General features: G+C 40.3%; 3 protein-coding genes across 3 annotated transcripts; 1 reads left to right on the forward strand and 2 right to left on the reverse strand.

The window, feature by feature from the left end:
- Positions 1 to 5,417: 5,417 nt before the first annotated feature.
- Positions 5,418 to 10,195, reverse strand: LOC133725975 (uncharacterized). The gene is made up of 10 exons (XM_062153405.1): positions 9,894 to 10,195; positions 9,421 to 9,574; positions 9,025 to 9,199; positions 8,461 to 8,576; positions 8,224 to 8,283; positions 7,324 to 7,465; positions 6,789 to 6,855; positions 6,187 to 6,258; positions 5,977 to 6,042; positions 5,418 to 5,686 (listed from the first exon to the last, which is right to left on the reverse strand). Exons 1-10 carry the CDS (start codon positions 10,086 to 10,088, stop codon positions 5,555 to 5,557), a joined length of 1,179 nt encoding a protein of 392 aa, XP_062009389.1. The 5' UTR covers positions 10,089 to 10,195; the 3' UTR covers positions 5,418 to 5,554.
- Positions 10,196 to 11,414: 1,219 nt separating this feature from the next.
- Positions 11,415 to 14,983, reverse strand: LOC133744116 (probable plastidic glucose transporter 1). The gene is made up of 12 exons (XM_062172255.1): positions 14,723 to 14,983; positions 14,510 to 14,633; positions 14,215 to 14,415; positions 14,025 to 14,124; positions 13,718 to 13,830; positions 13,205 to 13,298; positions 12,974 to 13,130; positions 12,517 to 12,663; positions 12,356 to 12,429; positions 12,158 to 12,246; positions 11,955 to 12,069; positions 11,415 to 11,856 (listed from the first exon to the last, which is right to left on the reverse strand). The coding sequence occupies exons 1-12, from the start codon at positions 14,922 to 14,924 to the stop codon at positions 11,656 to 11,658; spliced, it is 1,617 nt and encodes a 538-aa protein (XP_062028239.1). The 5' UTR covers positions 14,925 to 14,983; the 3' UTR covers positions 11,415 to 11,655.
- Positions 14,984 to 22,917: 7,934 nt separating this feature from the next.
- Positions 22,918 to 26,598, forward strand: LOC133725976 (endoglucanase 11-like). Its single transcript, XM_062153406.1, has 5 exons — positions 22,918 to 23,255; positions 23,364 to 23,576; positions 23,657 to 23,857; positions 23,955 to 24,215; positions 25,766 to 26,598. Exons 1-5 carry the CDS (start codon positions 23,046 to 23,048, stop codon positions 26,432 to 26,434), a joined length of 1,554 nt encoding a protein of 517 aa, XP_062009390.1. The 5' UTR covers positions 22,918 to 23,045; the 3' UTR covers positions 26,435 to 26,598.
- Positions 26,599 to 26,692: the final 94 nt, after the last annotated feature.

The following is a 26,692-nucleotide window of genomic DNA, read 5'->3' on the forward strand; positions in this document are numbered from 1 at the left end:
TCTATTATTATGGACGTTGGCTTTGGGTTGGATGCTTTCCCTAGCCTAAAAATGTGGGGGCTTTTGAAACTTTTTGAAATGGAAGAAATAGATAAGGGCTCAATTCGGGTCCTTTGTAGGTTGTTTTGTTGTCAAAAGGAGTCGCTTTTTTTCAGGCCAATTTTGTTAGGGAAAGATTCTAGTCATGTCAGGACTTCATCATCCTGCATTTTGCTTTGGTAAAAAGAACTTGCGATTATTTTTGGTCCCGAAATTTCAAGTTTAACTTTATTATGTTGTTGTTCGGACAAATTTTCATTGAAAATCACAGGTGACTCGCCTAGTTATTTGACAAAATTTAGTACTATGCAATTTTTAGTGGCAATTTGATGAAATTTACATTCGATTATAGTACAGGGACGAAAGACAAACTGAACCCTAAATTCATGCTAAAATTTCAAACTTTGTAAGGTGTAGGTTGGCCCTGTTAATGCATCTGTAGCCATAATTTTCATAAATTATTTACCAGCAAGGTAAGGGAATAATGTCAGAATAATAACTTTGGCTACGAGTATTGCTTTCTGCGACCGAGTTGACGTATCTGCATCGAGCAATAAGTTCGTCACTTGCTCTGAATTTAAAATTTCAGATTTTGTTGCACAAACAAATTTATATACAAAACAGTATTTGCAGCACTGATAATTTGGAACTCATATCTTTTTTTTTTTTTTTTTTTAATTAAATAGAGGATTAGGCGATATTAGTTCCTCTGCGACAGCCGATTTGGGGTGACTGGCACCCACCCACAATCCCGAAAGAAAGGGGGCCATCGCAACCGGGAACCCACCGCCCATCTCTCTATTTTATTTTATTAAAAAAAGGAAAAGAAAACACAAGAAGAGAGAGGGGGACAAGAACCAAAACCTCTCTGAAAACAAAATGAAATAAAGTACTCAAAGTGAGCACTGAGCTAAAATAGTTACAAACTAATGAATAGAGCAATCATGCAGCAGAAACCACCGTTGCATGAAATCTATCAAGCACTTCAAAATTAGCTAATACGGAAATTCGGTAACCCTTGCAGATTGTGAACAAAGGCAGCTGATGCACAAGGAGGGCAAGAGTCCCACCAATAATGCCCCTCATGATCCACCCCATAGTTAGCTAAGCAATCAGCCACTTGATTCCCTTCTCGATAAATATGTGAAAACTGAATCTGCATAGAGGAGAGAATGATACAACAATTGACCCAATCAACACTTAGACGCCAAGGGACTGAGTAATTTTTATTGGCAAGAAAGTGAATTGCTACCGCTGAATCACACTCAATCCAGAGAGAAGTCCATCCTTTTCCTGATGCTATTGATACTGCATGAATAATGGCTTGAAGCTCTGCTTCTAGGGCAGTAGCAATACCCAAGGAACCAGCAAAACAACCCATACAATTACGCAAGTGATCACGAAAAATACCTCCATAGCCCGCGAGTCCTGGCGTCCCACGAGCAGCACCATCTGTATTAACCTTTAATTGAAAAGCACAAGGAGCATGCCAATTTACCTCACGAATTTGATGTGATCTTGAGGCTCTACCGCTGATTCTAAGAGCACTGAAAATACAAAGCTCATCTACTGAGTTACGCATAATTCCTAAACCCCAAGAATCAACCTCTCGAATTTGATGCTTGATAGAGCGAATCAAATAATCAGTAGTTAAGCGACGCTCATCAAAACGGATAGAATTTCTAGCCTCCCAAAGAGAGTAGAAGCCAGCTCCCATCATTCCCCACCATAGCAATTGCAATTGAGTACCAAAACCATGTTGCAGTGGGTAAGAGAAGAAATCATATATATCCAGGAAATGAATACTGACTTTAAACCAAGATAAAACTGCAGACCATACCTTCATAGAGAAAGAGCACTCAAAAAAAAGGTGGTGGGCCGTCTCAGCAGATGCATGACAGAGAGAGCACATAGAAGCAAAAGAAAAGCCTCGCTGAAGTAAGAGATCATCTGTTAAAAGCTTACCATGAAGAAATTTCCATAAAGTAACAGAGTTTCGAGGACGAAAGCATTGACGCCAAACCCATCTATCCCAAAGAACAATTGCCTGTTTACTCCTCTTGAACTCATAGGCTATAGATAAAGATAAACTCCCATCAGAAGAATCCAACCACACCAGCTTATCCTCCATGTCTGAATAAGGAAGTCTAACAGCTGAAATTTCTGACCAAAGTGCAGAAAGATCAGCAATCAAATTTGTAGAGCAATACCAAGAGCCATCTCTGATGAAATCAGAAACTTTGGCACATAATAATTTGCCAAGCTGATGCACAATACCCAATCTATCAACAACTGAACCATTAAGCCAATTACCATGCCAAAAATCAATTGATCGACCATTGCCCACTATCCATTTAGAGTTGTAGAAAATATCCATAAACAAGGGTCGCATGCCAGGCCAAATAGATGATTTTTTATAGTAAGAACATGGCTGACCTGAACGTTGAAGAAACCGAGCAGAAAAAAAAGCAGCCGCTGGTGTAGACTTAGTTAAGAAATCCCAAATTTTTTTTAGGAGGAAAGCCTTATTAAGAGCCATAATATTACGAACTCCAAGACCACCCTCCTTCAATGGAGCACAACACTTTTTCCAAGAGACTGGATAATAGGCTCTAGAAGACACATTGCCGGTCCAAATAAAATTCCTCATCCAATTTCGAACTTGTTGCAATACAGTCCTTGGCCAAGCATAAATTGTGAAACTATGGGAAAGCATACTAACCACCACAGAATTGACCAGAGTTACCCGTCCTGCCATGGAAAGAGAATGCCCTCTCCAATTAGACATAACATTACGAATTCGATCAGCCAAGACTTGGAAGTAAATTCGCTTTGGACGGCCAACAAAAATTGGCACACCAAGGTACATGAAAGGCAATTTACCCACTGAAACACCCAACCAAGAATATATTAGAGTACGACGATGAAGAGCTGACTTCCCCAAATAAACATGAGACTTGGTTTTGTTCACCAATTGACCCGAGTTGAGTCCGTACTCCTCAAAGAAAGCCATAAGATTTAGTAGGCTTCTTTTATCTCCCTTACAAAAAACCATTATATCATCAGCAAATAAAACATGAGAAGGGACTTTCACAGCACGAGGAGAGGATATAGCTTGGACATGCCCCATATCAACCAAACGCAGGATACCACGGCTAAGAACCTCTTCAGCAAGGCAAAAAAGAAGAGGAGACAGTGGATCACCTTGTCGAACTCCACGGCTACAACTAAAAAATCCCACTGGAGAGCCATTAAATAAGATAGAGAGCCGAGCTGAAGCCAATATAGAACTAATCCATTCCACAAAAGTTGCATGAAAACCAAAAGCATTAAGAACCCTTCGAAGGAAGTCCCAATTCAGAGTATCAAAGGCCTTTGCTACATCAAACTTAATGGCAACATTCCCACCACGACATTTATTATCCAACAAGTTAACACACTCAGAAGTCAGAAAAATGCAATCAGAGATTTGTCTTCCTTTCAAAAAAGCAAATTGATTCGGCAATATAATCCTGGAAGCAATAGGAGCAAGACGGTCTGCCAGTAGGCGAGTAATAATTTTAAAAGAAAAATTAGCCATAGCAATGGGCCGAAATTGAGTGATAACATCAGCTTCTTGAACCTTTGGAATAAGCGCCACAAAGCTGGAATTTAGATTAGGCAGTATATAACCTGACTGAAAGAAAGATCTAACAGCACGGACCACATCCAACCCAACTACATCCCAACAAGCCTGAAAAAAGTGGCCAGAATAACCATCCGGACCTGGGGCACTATCAGCATTCATGGAAAATACAACATTTTTGACATCTTCAGCAGAAGGAATAGCAAGTAAATAGCCATTTTCTGAATCTGAAACCATTGAAGGAATAATATTTTCAACCAAACCTGTATCAGCAATATTTCCATCATCTGAAAAGGCACTTGTAAAATGCTGAACAACATGATCACGCAAAATATTAACATCATCCACCAAGTCATTCCCAATGCGAAGAGAAGTGATAGAAGAGCGTGCTCTCCGAATTTTTGCCAAAGTATGGAAATAGCCAGTATTTTTGTCACCTTCCCTAGCCCATCTCACCCTTGCCTTCTCCGCCCAGAATTTTTCCTGAACCAATAAAGCATGTGATAAAGCATCCTGGGCTAAAAGCTCCTCAACACGACGCACTTCAGTAAACCCATCAAGAGATATGGCTAGTTGAATTTTTTCAAGAGCAGCGCGTGCACTATCCACAGCAATATGAACATTACCGAAGACATTAACATTCCACTCCTTCAGAATAGGTTTTAAAAGTTTAAGCTTCCTTTGTAGAATAAACATAGGACAACCACATACCACAAAAGATTGCCATGCTACTTGAACAATTTTTAGAAAATCTGAGTGCCCCAACCAAAGCTTCTGAAAACGGAATGGAATTGGACCTTGTGCAATGTATTTGGTGAATGAAATCAAGAGAGGATTATGATCAGAAGAGTGCCGAACCAAAGTGGAACAACTAGTCATCGGCCAATAGTCTAACCATGGAATAGAACAAAAGCACCTGTCCAACAACATTTCAATATGTGAGCCAACTCCTCGACCATTTGTCCATGTAAACGGTGACCCTTTAAGATCAATTTGTGTCAAATGACACACATCCACCATATGCTGAAAGTCATCACAAGAAACACGAGTAGGTAGTCTACCACCCGTCTTTTCATGGGCTCCTAAAATCGCATTGAAATCACCAACTAATAGCAAAGGACCCGAGAAGCTTGTCTTTATTTGCTCAATTGCAGACCATAAAGGACGACGTGCCACACTAGTTGTTGCCGCATAGACAAATATCAGACCATGAGCAATACCATCAACAGAAAACTGCACAAACATATGTTGACTAGAAGAAGATATCATAGTAGGAGAGGGGATGTTTGTTGAATGAAAAACCCAAATATTAGGAAATAACTGACCTCTATCATTGACACCGACCAATTGCATACCAATGGATCTCCAAAAAGAATCAGGAATACGTGTCAAAGATGTCATTGGTTCCGATAAACAAAGGAAATCAGGGGAGTGCTTTCTAATCAAACTACGAAGAGCAGTTCTTGTAGGAGCATTAGCTAATCCCTGAATATTCCAAAAAATAATCTTCATAAATTAAGCTTATATCTAATTGTCATATTTGTAATGGTCTTCTTAACAGGATTAACTGCTTTATAATTACTTTTCGGGTTCTTATGCAGGAAATACGTTCAAGTCTATATCTGCAAGACCCAAGTGCTCTATTTTCAGAGTTAGCCGATTTTCTTGTTTTGAAGTCCTGGATAAGTTTGTCAATTGTCATTGCAATTAGTTGCTGTATTGAAAGGTTGGAGAGGTGGTTGAAAAAATCATGTTGAGACAAAAATACGAATGCTTTGTATAACATTTCCTCTTTTTCTGTAAATGAACAGGTTGCGCACAAGTCACAACCAAGAATGGGTGTCAAAATGAGGAGCATACCTCTCTACAAATCAGAGTAGTTATGTTCTCTCAGTCCTCTTTATCAGGTCCAATATACATGGTGCAAAAAACGGAAATTAAAATAAGCAGGCAACCGAAAATTCGACCAAAAGTTGGTGCAATCCTTGCAGAACCAATGACCCAAAGTTGTGACAGTGCAGCCTGAAACAGAGAAATAAAAAGGGACTGAACTGGGTATGTTGTTAAAAAAAGTACAAAAAATTCGATAATGTTATGAATTGTAACACTTGAACGAAATTTTTTCCCATGTTGGATGCATTTCCTTCTGTTTCTTTATCTGATTTAACATAATAACTGATACTGCCTTCCTAATTGCCTGTTTCCCTATCCCCCATATATCCCATACTCTCGCTGGATCAGATCAGACTGCACATTTTACATGCAACTTCTCAATCCCATATATGATATCCAAGTACAAACAGGGCTCATACCTCCATGTATAGAACATTTGCAACTTTGCTAGTTTTCTCAAGCTGCAGCCCACGTGCTAAAAATACCTGAAATCGAGGACACAAAGTTCAGAACTCCATAATGCTGGAGTATTATTAGAAATAGTAGTCTAGAAACTAATGCATGCTTTATTGCATCATAGTTCTGCCAGCGACAAAAAAAAGAAGATGGACAAAAGTTCACCACATCACCTCCGCAAAAAAGGCCAGAACGCCGAGTACGAGCATAAGTGATAATGAGTAAAAACTTGGGAATACAAACTTCTGCAAAAGGAAGCATAAGCATTTGAGAAACCCGAATCGGCAATAACCAGAAAGCATCATAGCTAAATATATCACTCTAACCCATTACAACACTGAAAATATAATAATCAAACTCAGATGACTGCACCAAGAACAACCCTCCTGCATCCAGCTCACATGTTTATAAGAGTAAGATAACATAATGGATACCAACTCGTTAATCACAATATAAATTAAGGGGAACCAATAACTTGCAAACTTTTATTGTTATGAGAAGTTTCCCACATTAGATAGGATTGTCGTATAAGACAACATCCATCAACAATATTATAATCGACTAGATCACTTGGAAGCATTAAAAAAATGTAGTTCTCATTAACTTATTATGGCAAGACTTTGAATCTCACCCCTCCCTTGATCAAAAATAAATATTATACATATCCTCATTTTCAGTCACTACAAAATCACTGATACAATGAATGTGAAATGTGGACATTGTAACGCATAACAATATTGTGAAGCACAGCATTGCAATGATGACATCAACTTACCTCAAAGGAAAAAAGACAAATTCCTGCAGCAGGACTAGCCAGCAAACTAAATGAAAAGACTGTCAACCTGAAATTCAAAAGACAGTTTATCAGGATTACATAAGACATCATTTTCTAAATTTTCCAAAATAGTACTGGGACAGGGATGCAATAAAATGCTGGGGTTTTCACCTCTAGAGATGCAAACCTATAATTACTTAAATTCTTTTAATCTTTCCTCTCCTTGATAACCAAGGAACTCAATTATAGACATATTTGATAAAAATGAATAGATTATGATTTTTGTATAAAACCCATCTCACTTTATAATGAATTAACGCTACTGCATGGGTCTCAAACACAATGGGAAGGTATGACCTCTATGTTCCACTGAGGAACAACATACTTTGGTGGAGTAAAAGAAACAACCACATATTGATCAAGCGGATTATTTTTTATAAAGTTTCTAGCATTGAACAAGTGTACATTATTGCAAAAATCGGATTATATTTATTATTTCAGGACTTAAAAAAGAAAAGGAACTAATTAATCTTACAGTGGCTGGTCACATGCGTTTGCTCCGGCCCTTATAAGACAGTAGCTGATTCCACCGGTTATTGATGAAAGTGAACCGGCTAAGATTGCATATATATGGCCGCTTCCACTGACACTTGTATTCTTTCCTTCATCATGTTGATCTAATCCTCGTGCATAGTCCATAGTTAGTGGTGCACAATTTTAGGAAGAGTGATAAAATGCCCAAATTACTCACAATTGCATTCAGAAGGTTCATCAGATTAGATTTTCAATTCTAAGCTATAATGATGGATAAAAAAGGGGGCATAAGAAAAGAAATGAAAATAAAGCTGAGAAATTTTTCTTACAAGCATTAATCTGCTAGCTGTTGGCAGGTTATCATGCGCTAGCTTCACATTATCTACTAAAACTCTCGTCCATCCAGATGCATTAACATTTCTTTCACTCATACATATAATTTATGCACAGTATTCTCACAAACTAGTATGTGCTGTATTCACGCATAAATAAAAAGATGAGCATATAGCATACGCACTAACAATATCTGGTAGATTTTACTACTGCACAGAGGAGCAAGACACAAAACTTATGTACATATTTTCCTTGCACTTATATGAGAAAGTCAAAGTATATGAGAAAGTCAAACTTATGTACATTCATGAGAAAGTCAAACTTATGTACATTCATGAGAAAGTCAAAGTATATATGCACTTAGTGGACTACTGTCTCATAATAGCTTCCTTGCAGAAAGCGAAAAGATGGGAAAAGCCTTGCAACAGCATAGACATGCAGGTGAGTAACCTAATACTATTTGTTTGTTTTAAGATATAGACGATAGGACTTTTAACCAATCTCTTGCTACATATTCAAAACATCACATCCAGTGTCTAATATAGATTACGTTAACTCACTTCTGTACCTTGTGTAGTAAGCAATTGTTGAAAAATGAAAAGCACACCAAAGAAACTGCACGCAAGACCTGGAAAATGAATGATAGTTAACGAATCAATCACTCCCTGCCAAACAAAATTACACTAAGAAAATTTTCAGAAGCTAACAACTTTATTAAGGACCCAAGTACCTAATACATATTACATATCATGCATTACTCTGAAAATAGAAGAAGCAACAGTTATAAACATTACATACAACATACCTCCAACTTCTGCAACTTTATAAGTCTCATGTAGAATGAATCTTGCCACAACTGAAGCTATAATTGGAGTTGTTAAGCTAAGTACAATAGCCTGAGATAAAGATAACCTTTGAATGCTGAAATGACAAATAAGCCAATTTCTGGTTATTTCTGTGCTGTTTACACTATACATGATCAACATTTAAAGGAAAGAGTTCACAAGCCATCTAGAAAACATTTCAAATGCACTACACTTGGAAGACGATGATAACAGCAATGGATATTCAACTGGGTAATTAGTATTTCATGTGAAAGGATTCTATCCTATCCCCAATTTTCTGCTCTTCATCAGAAGCTAACATAAAAATTTTCTGAACACAACCTCATATTGATGAGAACTTACAAAATTCAGAAAGCTACATGTACATGCACATGAATAAAAAAAAAAAATGTCAACATATGTGCAGAATTCCTGAACTTAATACTGCTACTGCACAGGAGGCAGGTACTGTACCATGAATTCATTGACACCACAGAACGTAAAAACCAGCAAAAGGAACAGACAGAGATACAATTGTTACTTACCAAAAGATGAAACTCATCAACGAGAGATATCCCATAAAGGCTCTTGAAATCAAAAGATTTTTTACGTTTCCCAGCCCAGATAATGGCTGTCCGACCTTTCTCAACCACATATACGACAATACCAATATAACTGTACATCTTGTAAATGCAGCCTCAAACAAAGGAATGGGCTGAACTGCCATAACAAAACAGAAACATAAATATAATGAACGAAGAAAATAGAAAGACACAGAGACCATAAAGCGGAAACAAGTCATGTCTCCCATAACAAAACAGAAACATAAATATAATGAACGAAGAAAATAGAAAGACACAGAGACCATATAGCGGAAACAAGTCATGTCTCTCCTATGCCAGGAGACTAAACAGTTTAGACAGAATGCAGAACTTACTAACCTGAAAAAACATCAGTGACAACTTCCATGGTAAAATAGATGGTAGAAGAGATAGCCATACACATTAGACCCGAGTATCTAGATCCACTCCATACCCACAAAATAAACTGAGATGCCGCCGATATCTCTGGTTCAAATGATCTGATTACCTCCTCCTATAAACAGACACCAGACTTCAATTAAACCACCAGTCCATTAGTTAACCATTATATTACCTTATCTTCTATATTTCCAGAAAAATTGACCAAGCATTCACATAATTGAGACTCAATCAAACAGTTCAAACTCTAATTCCTTCAAATTTTTAATTTTTTGTGTCGCATTTCTTCACCTCAATAATTCTATAAGCCTCTGAAGTACTAGAAAACTCTACGAAAACAAAACGCTAGCTCATGATGATAATCTCCACACGATTCAAACAATCAGGAATAAAATTCGAGACTGGAAATGAGGATACGAGCGAGGAGATCTTACCCCAGGCTTTCTCCGGGGATAGGAGAGAGTGAAGATGTTGATTTTGGGCTTCTCTGCCTGCGTTAACAGAGGAGACATCTCCTCCGTGACGGCGGGGCCACCATCAGCCTCCGATGCTGAAGACGACGGCTCTCGAGCGATCACGTTCAGCTCGACGTCGTGGTCTCCGTCGCTGCTCTCCGCCGACGACGTCATTCGCCTCAAGAAACCCTAATACGGCCGGAGATTCTCAATCTGCCGGAGGCAGAAATTTTGTAGTGATTTTATGCTCTGCGTCCGTTTGTTTCCAGTGTATGTCTGTTCGTTGGAAAGAGACGCGTAAACGGTCAACTTGGGTGGCTGAGCTCTCGCTCTGTGTACACGTGGCACTCCCCATGTGGGACCCAGTAGGAGCTGACAGCCACTTGGAAATCTCCCGGGAAACATCAAAGGTTCTACCCGCCTGTCATCAGCTTGACTCCTTTTTTTTCTTGTTTTGTAAATTTTTTTTTTTTTTTTTTTTTAAAAAAAAAAAACCCCACTCCATTCCCACCCTTGATGGGGCTCGAACTCTTGACCTCTTATATATGAGACTAAAGTCTTACCACCCCACCAAACACACACACCCCTTGTTTTGTAAAAATTTGAATTTGAGAAAAATCAAAATCAAATTTTGCATACTCCTAGTTTTTGTGATTTTAGTGTTTGTAATCTACTGATGCACTAGCTGACTAGATGAAAACAAAAACAAAAACAAAAATCATAATTTATGCACTAAAATACTCCTAGTGTACACACAGTTGCACGGCATACATCATGTCTTTTACCATTGGTTGTTTGATGAATACAAATCTAGTAACTATAAAATTTTCTATATGTGGTGTTAAGATGGTTGTTTGGGTTCATTTAGCAACACACATTTAGAATACACGTATTTACAAAAAAAAAGTTTTTATTGATTTTATTATATGATGGGCAATGTGGAAAAATTATGGAGGTGTAGATATCATATTTTTATATGTAAAAGTAAGTTGGAAATCTATTAAGTGAGGTGGTCTAAATGCCAATTTTAGAAGTATTAATAGAAGCTCCCATCTTACAATTATAAAATGTCATATGCGGTATTTGGTAAAGTCTCCACATTCCCCATTAAGAGAATAAATATTTTCTGTTAATATTTTGCTCAGTTGAAATTATTGCTTTTGCAGTTTTACTGAACTCAGTATGCACAATCTTGTAATATCATTTATATGTTTCCAATGGAAAGTATTAGTTTTATCAACATGTAACAAAAAATTCCTTGTATAAAGAGCCATCGCCCATCAGTTGATTTTAAAGTAAATGTTTACAATTCAACAACCATTTCATTATCAGTTTTTTAATGTGAAAGTTGCTTTAAACAAACGTTTTATCATTTGTTTTAGAAGCAGAAGCTGTCAACGCTGCTCCAATTTTAGTTAGAACATGCTCTCAGCCTCCTGAGGTTGAGAGTTTAACAACCACAAATTCACGACTATATAACTTGGAGAAGTTGACGCAAAATTTCTTTTAACTCTGCATCTCAGTACTATCTGATTTAACCCCACTAAAAGATAGCATTCTTCCTCTGAAGATAATTTCAGATTCAGTTACAATGTAACATTTGACAGGACATGGAAGCAAAAGGTGACATCACTGAAATATGGCATTAAACTTGTGAACCTCCACCGTGGAAACTTCAATCTGATCTATAAATGTATCGCGACAGTTTAGATCTTCAGAATCTTCAAGTATCAGTATAAGGTCACTTCTTGCCTCTGGCAATGAAATCTGAGCTTAGTGACATTTCTATATCCTCAAGGGAGCGCCCTTTGGTTTCAACTATAAAGTAGGTAGAAAATATTGCTGCCAACAGGGAAACTCCGCCAAAGGTACCATAAACTGGAGCAACTCCGAATTTCTCCACCAAGTCGAGGAAAAATAAACCCACCAAGAAGTTGCAAACCTGAATTACAATGACATGAAAAAGTACCACTACGAAGTTAATAAGATATCAAAAGTATATATACACCAGTTTCAAGAAAAGAAAACTCAAGTGCTCACCCAGTGAGCAGAAAAACTGAATCCCATGATCTTCCCCCGTGATCTGCTACTGCTGAGTTCTGGTATGACAAGTCCAGTGACCGGGCCGGCTCCTATTGCAAAGGTAAATATGTACCTATGAAAACGCAAAAGAGAAAGAACATCAATGGACTGGTCTCTGAAACACAGTATATGCCTGATTGGTAGAGACCACACATGCTTACATGACTGTTCCCAGTATTGATAAGTTGTGACCTAGTTCCTCATCTAGTGGAAAACTGATCGCATAGACCACAAGAAACATTGAAAGTGCCTGCACCAAGGCGAAATTGCTAAACTCATAAAGCAGAGTATTCCTCCTTTTTCAATGTATGCAAGGTAAGTTTCTCATTGTCTACAAAATATTTATTAGTGCAACTCACCATTCCTAAGTAACTTCCAATCAAAAGCTTCTGCCTCCCCTGTTTATCAATCAAGTACAAAGCACAAAGTGCTCCTGCAATGACCAATAACAATGCAAATGAGGGGTTGTTCAAGAAACATATTTCCCTCCACAAACGTACATATACATAATATTTCATACCTGCAAAGTTGGTAACACCAACAAGCAAGCTTGCTAAAGCACTACTTGTAATTCCAACATCTTGAAAAGTCAGTGATGAAAAGTAAAGAACCCCATTTATACCCGCGAACTGTTGAAGTACAAAAAGGGCACCTCCTATGCATGCAACTGCAATCACACAAAAAATATCTGAGTGCTTTCATAACTGCAGATTTGTCTAGTTCTGAACTCAATGCCTGGATATAATTGGAAGAAGCATTTACATGTACGAATCAAGGAGTTTATATAAAAGTCTTGGAGTTATCAAATCACTATCTAACTAAGACAAGGATAGTTTTTCAAGTTTCAAGTTGTGATGTCATAATTTTTCATGTTGTACAAAGGTGACACTAAATGTCAAGTGGCTTAAGTGCTCAAATGATATTCAACCTAAAGATTCCTTTATATGACAGACATATGAAGTCCACCTTGATACAACCTCTAGAGTTTGGCTCTTCCAATAGCTCCAACCAACTGCTTTCCAAATCACTACCATCATTCTTGATTACTGCCTGAAATTCTTCAACTGCCTTTTCAACTTCAGATGCTCCCCAAACATTTTTGATCACTTCTTTAGCATTGCTCAATCTCCCAACCTGTATAAACAGCATAAGGAACAACATAGCAGAAAAAGCTCTGTACTTTTATAATGAGAAACAAATAGTCTTACCTTGCATAGCCAACGGGGGCTATCTACAGCAAATTGCATTCCAAGTGCGAGGACAAATCCAGGGACACTTGCGATATACAGCATTGTCCTCCACCTAAACAGCAATTCTAATATGTCAAATCATAAGCATTTTCAGGGAGGAGGTGTATGCTTAGCATAAATGTTCCAAACATGAGGAAAATAAAAAATTATGCTTCAAAAATGCACATGTAAACAATGTCATCTGTGTCACTACATGTATGAAGGAGATCCCTACATCTGTAAGTTCTGCCCATAAATAAAAGCCTGCTTCACAGGGTCAAAACACGTGCAGAATTCAAGTGGGCACACCCTTATGAAAGCCAAGGACAATTCTCTAAAGGCCATTCATATCAAAATATGACTTAGGAGGGGAAACATGAGTACATGTTTAAATAGGGCATCGAATATGGGGAGGGAGACGAAGAGAGACAGAGTCCTCTGACATTGAAGTTCCAAGGGCAAACAAGAAACAGTAAGGAAACAGAACCTCACCAGTGTGGATCAGTTTCTGAGGGAATTCCAAGAAACAGTGATGAAATGATCCCAAGACATGTGCCAATTTGACACAAGGTTCCCAATGAACCTCTATATTTTGTTGGAGCAATCTGCAAGGTATGAAGTGCGAATAAATGGGTAAACTTCTCTTTATATCTGCAACGTATGTAATGTAATGCAGAAGAGAAGGAAGACACAGTATAAATTCAAGCTTCCATGCAGTTGTTTCTAAGCCACAGCCCTCATGTTTTCTAAAAAAAAAAAAAAACTTAACATGTTTCCACAACTAAAAATGAAATATTACCTCTGATATATAGATAGGAACAAGAACAGTGTTAACCCCTATGCCGAGGCCAACAAGAAACCTTCCCAAAAGTACTTCATCCAAGGAATGCGCTTGTGCACTATGACAAAATGAACCAAGTCAATCAACAACATATGTTTCGAAATGCATAAACAAATACAAACCACAGCCGAAACGCAACCATAATTACCTTATCAATGCTCCAAGAATCAAAGGAATGGTGTCAATCTGAAAGGTCCTCCTACAGCCAAGTTTATCTACAATCGAACCGCAGCATATGCTTCCAAGAAATGCACCAACTATAAATATGCTCACCACAAGCCCCTCGAGAATTGAATTACCTTCAAATCCGAGTTCTCGAGCAATCGAAACAATCGGACCATTCATCACCCTGAAAAAATCAAGCACACCACCTCAAAATCAATCACACAGCTGAAACCTTATAGCAAGTTTACAGAGACCAAGACTGAGAGAGAGTGACTAACCCTATGTGATAACCAAAAAGAAAATTGGACATGGAGGCAATAAACACGTGAGGAAAAGCAGGCAACCATCCCAAATCCAAACCTTCACCGTTCTTTTCCTCTTGTGACCGAAATTTCTCACTATCTGCAGCACTCACGTAATTACTACTACCATCAATATAATTATTCTGACCACAACACATTGACAAGTTGAGATTGAGAGTAACTCATGACCTGATTTTCGAGTTGCTACCTCCGGCAGCTGCTTCTTTGCCGCCGAAGCTTTGTAGCTGTTGAGGCGGAGGCGGAGACCGAAACGAAACGAGGCTGGTTTGGGAAGAGAATGATAGAACAGCTTCGGATTCGGACGAGCGGTGAGGGTCGTCGGAACCGGAGGAAGGGGTCGGTGACGGTGAGGTACGGTAGCCAGCCACATCGGATCACTGTTGGTAGGGATAGACGAGAACTCGAGAAGTTTCACATTTCGAGGAACTGGATGATTTGAGAAGAAAATATAGTTTATGACAAGTGGCGGACGGGAGGGACCCACTGGAGATATACGACTCAGCTGGATAACTAATACGACATGTCTCTCGATATTTCGATAGATAAGAGCAAGTGCACCGGTGCTCTTTTGCCCGGGCACCACCTCAGCTTTCCTTGATTTTGATTGGCTATAATGAATATCAAGCTTCCACCGGTGCTTGCTTGACCGGGCAAGCTTTGGCTTTGCATGACCCAGGTCAAAAAAATGGGCAAGCAAATGACTAAATTCTTGACTGGGGTGAGGGCTGCCAGCTCGGTTGAGGAGAGAGAAGAGAGAGTTTCAGGGGTGAAAGTGAAGAAAAGCAGAAAAATCTGTCCTTATGAAAAAGGACCATAAATTTTTGCTATTTATAGAAAATTTTCAAATTTTCAAAAATTTATAACTAATTCATACGAACTCCGATTTTTGCATTCCACATATGCACGAACTCATATCGACGATCTCTATAACTTTCATGAAGGAAGTTTTCCCAAATTATGTATGTGTAAAAAGTCGATTTTCGAGACCCCCCTAAAATTATATAATAATGAACAGTGTTGACCGGGCAAGAAAAACAACGGGTGTAAACCCATGTCCAGTGGCAGTGAATAGTAACTTGACTGGTCGAATTCTCGACTTCTCGACTTTGCATTTTCTTGACTACGGGTGCACTTGTTCTAAGAGGAGGAAGCTCTTCCAAAGTTGATGGGAGTGAGAGAACGAGGGGGGAGATTTGAATTTGAACCCTTTTTTTTTTTTTGTGGCTCAAGAAATTCATACGTTTCTTTTCAGAATGAAACATCCAAATATATCTACGTGATTTTCAGGGTTTGTGGACTGATGATTTATAGAAATATCAATATCAATATCAACCTCTGTTAACGTTAGTGATCCGTGGGATCTCTAGTTAGCTTTAGAGAGAGAGAGAGAGAGTGACACAAGATGTATAGTGGTTCGCCTCCGCATGAGCGGGAGACTACGTCCACTTGAAAGCTATACTAGTGTGTCGAGCCTTGCGGCCTAACAAGATTACAAAGTATGTAATGGGATGAATGAATGTGTTGAGTTGTGGGAGGAGGCATTCCTTTACATGTTTTTCGATGTGGGATAAGCAACCACACAATTCTAGTCTAGAAAGCCTAGTTGTGAGGGCATCTTGGCAAGGGCGGGAACGTGGCTTCCCGGAGGCGGATTTGCGACTTCCGGATACCGTGGTGTAGCTTGAACATAAGGCTACACGATGGATGTCGTGGTTGGGCCTTGCCATGTCTCGTGGATGTCCCAAAGTAGGAGTTACTTATGCTTGGTGAGATAGCAAATACTCCATATTATTGGAGGTATGTACAAGTCCCCGAAGTCCCCAAGTAAGAGGAGCTTCTTGGTTGGGGAGTTCAAATCATGAAGTCATCAAGCATAAGTAACCGGGCGGTACGGAGCCCCTACAAGTCCCCGAACTCCGTAAGCAAGAAGAGACTCGTTAACCTGCACAACAAAGACAAGAAGACAGGCATATGTAGAATGCTCGTTGCATTGGGCAACAAATGTGAGTTGCATCGATATGCGTTTTGGCATATATAAACGTATGGGGTGCGTGATACATGGTCGTGTGAGCATATGGATTGCATATGATAAATGTGTGATGCGCACAAGGAGATGTAAGTTGCATGAGCGGTGCGAAGGTAAGCGTTTGTAACGTGTACATGATGAGTACGTGAACGCTTGTGTTGGTTTGGTTGTCGCTCGTATTAATGGAACGCGAAAAGAATTCAATTTGTCGCAAGCGACAAATGGTAGAAGAATTCAATGTTCCATTAACGTGTGGTGTGTCGAGTAGACATGAGCGTAAAGCTCGAGGATTGCCGGGAAGGCATGAGCGGAAGCTCAATGGGATGCCGGGAAGGCATGAGCGTAAGCTCAATGGGATGCCGGGAAGGCATGAGCGGAAGCTCAATGGGATGCCGGGAAGGCATGAGCGGAAGCTCAATGGGTGGGCCCCTGCTAGGCCCGCTAGAGAGTCCCCGACTCCCCAGCCATGACGGACCTCTGGATGGTCGGTAATTTGTTTGTTGAGGGGGAGCTGCACGGAGCAGAGGGTGTTGGGTAGCGATCCCAATCTTTGGTACCCAAGCGTCGGGGTTAACTGCCGGATCAATGGCTGCCGTAGGCTGTGTTAACTAGTCCCTTGCTGCAATGCCGCGTAGCGGTCAGTGCTATTATGAGGCGTTGCCTTACCGCTTGGCGGTTTGGTCGTAGACCGTAGACTCGTAAAGTTTGTATCTGCATGAAAAAATGACAAACACATAGAGCAAGCATGTACAAGTAGTAAAGTGGCCAAGAACCTGTCGTAGGCATGCCTAAGGGTCATGGAGACATGTATAGACATGGCAATAGCTCTAATTGCGAGAGCGTGTAGTGAGATAAAGTTACTTATCTTATGCCGATTTGGAGGCTAACGGAGTTGGCCGAGCATGGCGGTCCATTGCTCCGGCAAACCACCTTAGTCGAAAGATGATGACTTTGCCAACTTGAGAGGTGTCCGTGAGCATGTCTCCTTAACATAAGATAAATGATTAGCATGTAAATTTGTAAAAGAATTAAATGCTTGATATGTGCATTGACCGGGGGCCATGGAAATGCATTAATATTGTGGACGTTTAAGTGGCATGGTGCCATATAATTTATAATGCATGCATCATATCATGTAACATGTTTTGACTTATGTTATCCCACATATATGTATATATGGTACTAAATGACACGAAATGCTGGAGTTTCACGAGTATGTGAGATGCTAGTTTTGATTATGAAGCAAAATCAAAAATATAAGAATACGTGTACATGAAATGTACCTAGAGATGAGTGAATGCTCATTTGGTAGCATATAAACCAAGAAGGCCGCACATGTGCGGAAGCTTAATTTCAATGCTTTGAAGTTTCAACAAGCAAATAAATGAAATCATGACAAGCTAGTGTTTGTGTGAGAGAGCTAGTTTTTGTGTGATAGAGTGCAGCATGTGCGGTCAATTGATGAATTATGTATCGGCATAGGTAGTTGAGGAATTATGTATCGGCATGTGGCACAATTAATGTGATTGCACAAGGCATAAATGTGTGCACGGGTAGACAGGTGTGTCAAGTTATACCATAATTTACCATAACAAGTATGATTATGTTGCCGCACGTAAATGCGAAGCATGGGCAGATCATGAGATCAATGAATATGCTGCAATTGAAGTGAGTGAGGACACGTGCACTGGACAGAAGCCCATAATTTATGTGTGGCATTAAATGGTTAGTGATGCTTCTGCATAGGCACGTGCGTATCAAAGGAAGGGATAGGAAGACTTATCTCCATGAGAATTGATGCCATCCAGCGGTGGTGCTAGCCGAGCAGAGGTGTCCCCTTGTTCAGCGGAGCCTTGCCAGTGAGTGAAGGTTCGAAATTGAGGTTTGGGGTTCAGCGGGGCCTTGCCGGAGATGGTGGGTCAGCGGAATAAAACTCGGTGTTGCAGTCCGGCGGAGGATCTCAGTCCGGCGGAATATTAGTACTGACTGGAACTTAGTTTCTCCGCTGAGTGGAGCACTTCGCTGACGGCGACGGAAGATCAGGAGCTGACTGAAGTCTAGCTCTTCCGCTGATGGATACGAGCGGAACAAGTGCCGCTGAGTGGTGGTACTGCTGGCAGAAGGTTGGCGGTGAATTGAGGATGGTCAGCGGAGCTCGGCGGAGACTCCGAGTTCGGCGGAGCCTGGGCATGCTGCTGCTGAGTGCGGGGAGGGCTGCTGCTTGCCTAGAGCTGGGAGGCTGGTGGGCGGGCGCTGGCGGAGCCTAGCGGAGGCGCTGATGTAGCCGAGCGGAAGAGAGTTGAGAGTTGGGCGGATGACAGCTAGCGGTGCCCATCGTGCTGTTGGCGGCCATCGTGCTGTTGGCGGAGCTCAGCGGAAGTCGTGACGGACGGAGCTCAGCGGAAATACGGAGCTCAGCGGAAGCTGTGGCGGACGGAGCTCAGTGGTGGCAGTCAAGCTTTCCGGCGGTGCCTAGCGGAGGTTTAGCCGCTGGGTGTGGTCGGCGATGATGGGCGGTAGGTCTGCTGGCGGTGGCAGCCAGCGGACAGAAGGCATGAGCGTTGAACAAAGAGCATGAACGCTGACTCGTGCTGCTAGTGCTGGTGTGTTGGCGGCGCTGCCGTTGTGATGGCATGAGCGAGATCAGTGGCCAGCCCCGATGATGATTGAGAGCGCCAAAGTCTCATGCTAGATCCCTGGGGTGTCCAGAGCAAATCTCTGGGTGTCCAGAGAAGATTTGCCTTTCTTTTTTTTCTTTTTTTTTTGTGTTGAAGTTCAGCGGAGACTTTTTGAGTTGGGCATTGACCGCTGATCACCAGCGTTGACCAGATGTTGACCGGCCTTTGATGGGCGTTGACTGACTCCGCCGGGCGTTGACCAACCCTGTCAGGAGTTGACCAAGCATTGACCGCCCCATATGCTGGTGTTTCTGCAAGTTTTGACCACTCCATGGGCTTTGACCACGCGTTGACCGGCGTTGACCAGCCATGTTGGGCGTTGACCGGACGCTGACGGGCCAAAGCTCGTGGTAGGTGATGAAGCCTTTGTGTGCCGGCTTCCCACAGACGGCGCCAATGTTAACGTTAGTGATCCGTGGGATCTCTAGTTAGCTTTAGAGAGAGAGAGAGTGACACAAAATGTATAGTGGTTCGCCTCCGCATGAGCGGGAGACTACGTCCACTTGAAAGCTATACTAGTGTGTCGAGCCTTGCGGCCTAACAAGATTACAAAGTATGTAATGGGATGAATGAATGTGTTGAGTTGTGGGAGGAGGCATTCCTTTACATGTTTTTCGATGTGGGATAAGCAACCACACAATTCTAGTCTAGAAAGCCTAGTTGTGAGGGCATCTTGGCAAGGGCGGGAACGTGGCTTCCCGGAGGCGGATTTGCGACTTCCGGATACCGTGGTGTAGCTTGAACATAGGGCTACACGATGGATGTCGTGGTTGGGCCTTGCCATGTCTCGTGGATGTCCCAAAGTAGGAGTTACTTATGCTTGGTGAGATAGCAAATACTCCATATTATTGGAGGTATGTACAACCTCAAATGAGCACTTTTTTTTTTTTTTTTATATCGAGATGTTCATTTTCTAAATAATAGAAAGTCTATTAATCCAATCTAACATTATTCTCTGTTAGAGATTTAAAATTCGATTCTCCTTCTCCAATTATCTTGTTTATTATATAAATTATGTACAAAACACTCGATTCATGTTAATATTCATGGAGCTGCTTTTTAAACTGTTCAATCACTGTCTTTCCTGCCTAAAAACTAGTATGTTTTTCCCACTGCAATTTACTGCAATTGTCTTTTGCAATTTTTGTCTTTCCCACTGTAAATTAGTTTTGAAACTAGAAACCACACAAAACTCTCATTTTTATGCTGTCCCCCTTCTTTTGGCAAAGACTGCTGCCTACACGTTAAATACTACTCTTATTCTTTGTTTGAATAAATACTACTGTTATTCTTGATCAAGCAAAGAATAAGAATTGTTCGATCTCAGGTAGACCTATTTGAAAATGGGCTTTTGCTCTAGTGCATGAGTTCATTATATAGGTCCATATCATACTCTCTCTTTTTGTTCGTTGATAAGCTAGCCCAACTTCTCTCAATCTCATCAACTTCCTACAGCCCAACCCAATCAGCTTTTGTTTCGTTCAGTAATTCAAAGTCAAAAATTAATCACCCAGTTTCGGCGCGAAGGAAGGTAGTCGTCTATCAAAGACTCCATGAGGAACGAACATCATGGGCATTTTCTCGGAAGAAGAACATGCGTAAATTCCGTTGTGGGAAAACCTCGACTCTCGTGCCCACCACTCAGAAGTTGAAAACAAACAAAAAAAATCAAAAAATCTAATCACTGTTTACGTAATTTTCCCGCGCTGTCGGTGAGGGAACAAGCCCAGGTCCACCGCCAGTCCAGTCAGTGCTCCTCGTTCCACCGGCTAAGCCGGTCGCCCTTTCCCACGTGGAGGTGGTTGCCACCGACAACCGATTTCTCGGGAGTCAAATTAAAGCTTTGGCGTGGTTGATGGGTGCGTCAACGTGAGTCCACGACAGAAGCAGGAGCTTATTGCTTTAAGGATTTAGACATAATTAGGACAGTGGATACCATTTACGTCGAATCATTAGGGTTTTGTAATCATGTTTAGCCATGAGCACTAAACCTGGTTATCGTTTTCGTTTTTTGTTTTTTCATATCTTTGATGTATTCCCTGAAGTACTAATCAGTTGTCTGGTTCCTTATTATTCCTGCATGGTAGCTTTCTGGAAACTACTATGATTGTGACATGATGGGAATCAAGAACACTGTACAAGACCAGCACTATCATTTTTCGTTGATTGTAATCAAGAATAGTAGCAATGGTAGTGGTACTTATTTAGTTATTTTAACCTAGCTTTTTACTTGTGGTTGTTGAAGTAGTCATGGTATTCATCATTGCTTTGTACAAAAAATATGAACTGTGGATATGGTAAAGTCTAGATTGACAATCAAATAGCACCTAACTCAAGTCTAGCTAGTAACATATAAACTAATCTCATTGCTTTGTACTTTTACATTTGAAAAAAAAAAAAAAACACACACACACACACAAAATGCTTAATGGAATGCCTAGAGCAAAATAAATTAATAAAAGTATGTTCTTCATAAAATCTCTTATAATCACGATCTCTACACAATAATGTATGAACAATACATGTTACAACATGAGCAATTAAAGTGAACTCATTAGATATCATATTTTATTTCTATATAAAAAAAAATTATCAATAGGTAGCTCTGTCTGATCTCATTTATAATAAAAATGTGATGTATTGAAATGGGTTTCAACTTTCAACTATTCCAGAGGAGATGCAGCATGAATGTTTGCAGTAAACTGTAGCTGCTGACTTTGATGGAGTAAATGTAAGTATGCAATTGTAAACTCCTATGACTCCAATTGACTCAAAGGTAGAATAAACGATATGCATTATCATATAATTATTTGCAAGACAACACCCTAGAGGCCTAAACCCTGCCCCAAGACCATTTATGATGACAACTCGGCACATCCCCTTCTAGCTCCAATACCCAGAATTATATATATAGTTTTGCAGAAGAAACTTCTTAGCTATACCCTATACTCCAAGGCTTTATACCCCATGCATGGCTGGCTCTGCACCACCAAATCAAAATATGTATATCACTCTCTTTACGTATCTAATCTTCTGATCCTAGCAATCTTTAGAAAATTAAAGTCCATGGGCATTTGAACCAATCTCCATACATCAAGCTTTTATTAGCCTTGAATCATGTGTCGGGTAAATAACCCAATTTTGCCAAAGCAATATGACACCCACAAAAGCCCTTTGCCCCTTTACCATTAGTTCATACCGCATCTATACAAGTGCTTCTCAATCTTTTCAATACAAAATACAATAAATAGCAATGCTCCAAGAGATCAAATGACTAGACTAATAATAAAGTCGGTAGTCATATTTGTTTCTCTAAAAATATGAATGAAAAAATTAAATATTTAAGAACTTGAAGGAAAAGTGATTGACTATCAGCATTCGGCAATAGTAGAAATTTTTCGAAGTACAGATACATGTAATCATCTTGGTTAGTAATAAATTAAGATCGAGTTGCCTTTCACTCAAAGATGTTGAAGTCGAAGACAGTTAGCACTTCCTCTGTAAATGGCAAAATCGAGAAGTGCATGAAACCGTTACAAATATCATGCTTTGTTAAAAGTCACTCTCACAGTCTCATGTGAAAGCCTCGTCAATCACATGCACAGGACACCTAGCTCTTTCTAGCTTGCTCTCCCTCTCCCACACCTTAAAAACACAATTCACACGACGCAAAAGAAAAAGAAAATTTCAAAGTGTCAAAGCGAGAGAGAAAAGAGAGTGGCTCAGTCCTCTCTTCCACTTTCCCCAAATTCCCGTTTTCCCTTCACTCCTTTTGAAGGGAACAACAATGGTGAAGAACAAGGCACAACATTTTGCACAATGGTGCTTTCTTTCTCTCATCTTCGCCATTTTCACGACCGCGAAAGCTTTGAATTACGGCGACGCCCTCGCCAAGAGTCTCCTCTACTTTGAATCCCAACGCTCCGGCCGGTTGCCGTACAACCAGAGAGTCACCTGGCGGGACCATTCCGGCCTCACCGACGGCCTAGAACAAGGGGTAATGTACTAACTAAACTACTAATGTCAATTGTCGAAAAATGTCGTTTTCTACATTTCAATGCTTTGTACTAAATATTAAGTGTGTTTTATGAACTTGGTTAATTAGGTGGACTTGGTAGGAGGCTATTATGACGCCGGTGACCACGTCAAGTTCGGGCTGCCAATGGCGTTTACTGTGACAATGCTCTCCTGGAGTGTCATCGAATTCCGGCAGCAAATCGCCGACGCCGGCGAGCTCGAGCACGCGATGGAGGCCATCAAATGGGGGACCGACTACTTCATCAAAGCTCACACTAGTCCAAATGTGTTATGGGCCGAGGTAAGAAATTAATTTGCTGCATTGCCTAATTAGTATAATTAGCCACGGAACTGTTTCATGGAGCTGGGATATCTTCACAGGTAGGTGATGGAGACACTGACCATTACTGCTGGCAAAGACCGGAGGACATGACGACATCCCGGCAGGCGTACAAGATCGACCAGAACAATCCCGGGTCGGATCTCGCCGGAGAGACCGCGGCGGCAATGGCGGCCGCGGCCTTGGTGTTCAAGAAAACAAACCCGCATTACGCCCACCTTCTCCTACACCACGCCCAACAAGTAGACACTAATTTAATTCACTTTGTGGGTTACTTAACTAGTTTTCCTGCACGCGCTTAGTAATTAATATCAAGGAGTTAATTGTGTAAATTTGCAGTTGTTCGAGTTTGGGGACAAGTATAGGGGGAAGTATGATGAGGAGGGGAGGATGGGAGTGGTGAAGAGCTACTATGCGTCGGTGAGTGGTTTCAAGGACGAGTTGTTGTGGGCAGCTTTGTGGCTATACAAGGCCACCGACAATGAGGAGTATTTGAGGTATGTAATTAACGAGGCTGAAAACTTTGGAGGCATTGGTTGGGCAATAACAGAGTTCAGCTGGGACGTTAAGTACGCTGGTATTCAAGTCATGGCTTCAAAGGTAACACTCTAATTCCTCTTTTAGTTGAGTGCCTAATTCCACAACCCTTCATTAAGTTTGTCAAATTATTGGGTTTATCCTTATAATTACTCTATATGCTTGCATCCATGACCACATTAACTTATCATCCAATAAATTGTTGCCATAATTGGGTGGACGTTTCTTTAAAATGTGGAAAAGAACTTATTTAATGAGTTTTCTTAAATATATGTTTGGGGACCATTATTTATTATAAATATCATATCTTTTTTATGATAGCAATACCTCGAACATATAGTGACAGAATTGAACAAATTAACTGAGATATTTCGTCAACACCCTATTTTTACTTCAATGAAGGGTTAAATAAACTCGATTAACCATTACCATTAACTCATTAAGATATATCATTTTTTGGGGGCAAATGTATTTCGTATTGTAACTAGTAAAGTTTTGCTTTATTACCTTGATTTATTGGTCGGTCTAACGGTTGCCTAGCTAGGTCATAGGCGCCTAAATTTTGTTATCTAGCTCAAAATCCTTTTGGGATTTTGCTTTTCCCGAATTTCAAACTAGAAATAATAGTAGTAGAACTTTGAAGACCTCCTTTTTACTTTATTAGTTAGGTACGGGGAGCAACCCCCAATTAAGGCATTTAACTAGCGTTTAACCAGAAAAAATAGAAACAAAAAATTTATCTTCTGGTACAAAACCATGTGCAAATGATGCTGTGCATGGTAATACTACCTTTATGTCATTCTAAGCAAAAGCATTCCACTTGGCATATGCCAAGTGATTGTAGAAAGCTCCAAGTTGATATGCGGGAGCAGAGGAATAGAGCTTGTGAAAGTAAAGATGGCCAGATGGGGGAGATGATATGCTGCATTTAGGAACAGTAGATGCCATCATGCAGTGTAGTTAGTAAGGTCGCTGATATAATCAAACTTGTCTTGAAATCTCTAAGTGGGGACTGAGCCCTGATATTGCATGTGTGGGTGGCCCTTTTGTGAAACCGAGTGAGTGGATGCAATGGTTTCATTTAAGGCTAAGAGTCTGTTAGATGAGGCACAAAACTCTCCAGCTTAGTTCTATCAGAAGACCCACACAGCTCTGCATAATCTCACCAAGAGGAGTGTTTGATCTGTATCTTCATGTAGTTTACATTGATGGGTCATGATCTGTTTGAGTACATTCATGTCTAGAATGTCAAAATAGATCACATGTATAATCACAAATAAGATGTCCAACGAAATATTATTTTATTACGTAACTTGACGTTATAGAAATATCGATATATCTGTCTTTATAATTTTTTTTGGATAAAAAAAAAAACTTTTCTCATCTACTATTGTTGTACGTCACTCTCCCAAAAACAGAGGAGTAGTTCTGAAACAATGTATATAGAGTTGAAGACACACAACACATGGGTCACATGCAGTGGTCTACAAGTACAATTCATATGGGTTACATCATATATCATCGGTGCATAATGAATCTTCATAGTAATGATGTACATGAAGCCCATGGATATCTAATTATGAACTAATCACAACTCATTCTCTCTCATGCAGTTGCTGAATGAAGAGAAGACCAAGAAACACAGTACTACACTGGAAAATTATAGATCGAAAGCCGAGTACTACATCTGTTCATGCCTGAACAAAAACATTGACACCAAAAATGTGGAAAGAACACCAGCAGGCCTATTGTACATAAGGCAATGGAACAACATGCAGTATGTTTCCACAGCTTCATTCCTTCTAACCATGTATTCGGATTTCCTCAAAAGCTCGAACCAAATGCTCAGCTGCCATCGAGGGATAGTGGGTCACCAAGAAATCCTCAGCTTTGCAAAATCACAGGTTGATTACATTTTGGGGTCTAACCCATCGAACACGAGCTACTTGGTGGGGTATGGTCCAAACTACCCTCAACGGGTGCACCACAGAGGCGCCTCTGTTGTGTCTTATAGAGAGAACAAAGCGTTCATTGGGTGTACACAAGGGTATGATAACTGGTATGGTAGGGTTGAGCCAAACCCTAATGTTTTGGTTGGGGCTTTGGTTGGAGGGCCCGATTCTCAAGACAATTTTGTGGATCAGAGGGACAATTATATGCAGACTGAGGCCTGTACATATAATACAGCACCATTGGTTGGGGTTTTTGCTAAATTTTCAGAATTAGAGGTCCCAAAGGAGTTGGATCATATTCAGGATTTGGGTTTAGTTGCTTCTTATTAGGTATAATGTGGAACAGAAAACAGAGTGCTTGGGTTTTACATGAAAGCCCTTTGTTTTGTTTTGTTTTGATTTTGTAATGGTGGCTGAACTGAAAGTGTTCTAGCCCCTTTTTAACCTTCATTGTTTTAAGTGTCTATAATACACATTGTTTTAAGTGTCTATAATACATGAGCATTTAAGTGTCTATAATACATGAGCATAATATAAAGCTCCACATTGTCACTTTGAGGCACTAGTTCTCTACATTTTAGCTGAACG

Source organism: Rosa rugosa, chromosome 1 (genome assembly GCF_958449725.1).
Source record: "Rosa rugosa chromosome 1, drRosRugo1.1, whole genome shotgun sequence".
NCBI lineage: Eukaryota > Viridiplantae > Streptophyta > Magnoliopsida > Rosales > Rosaceae > Rosa > Rosa rugosa.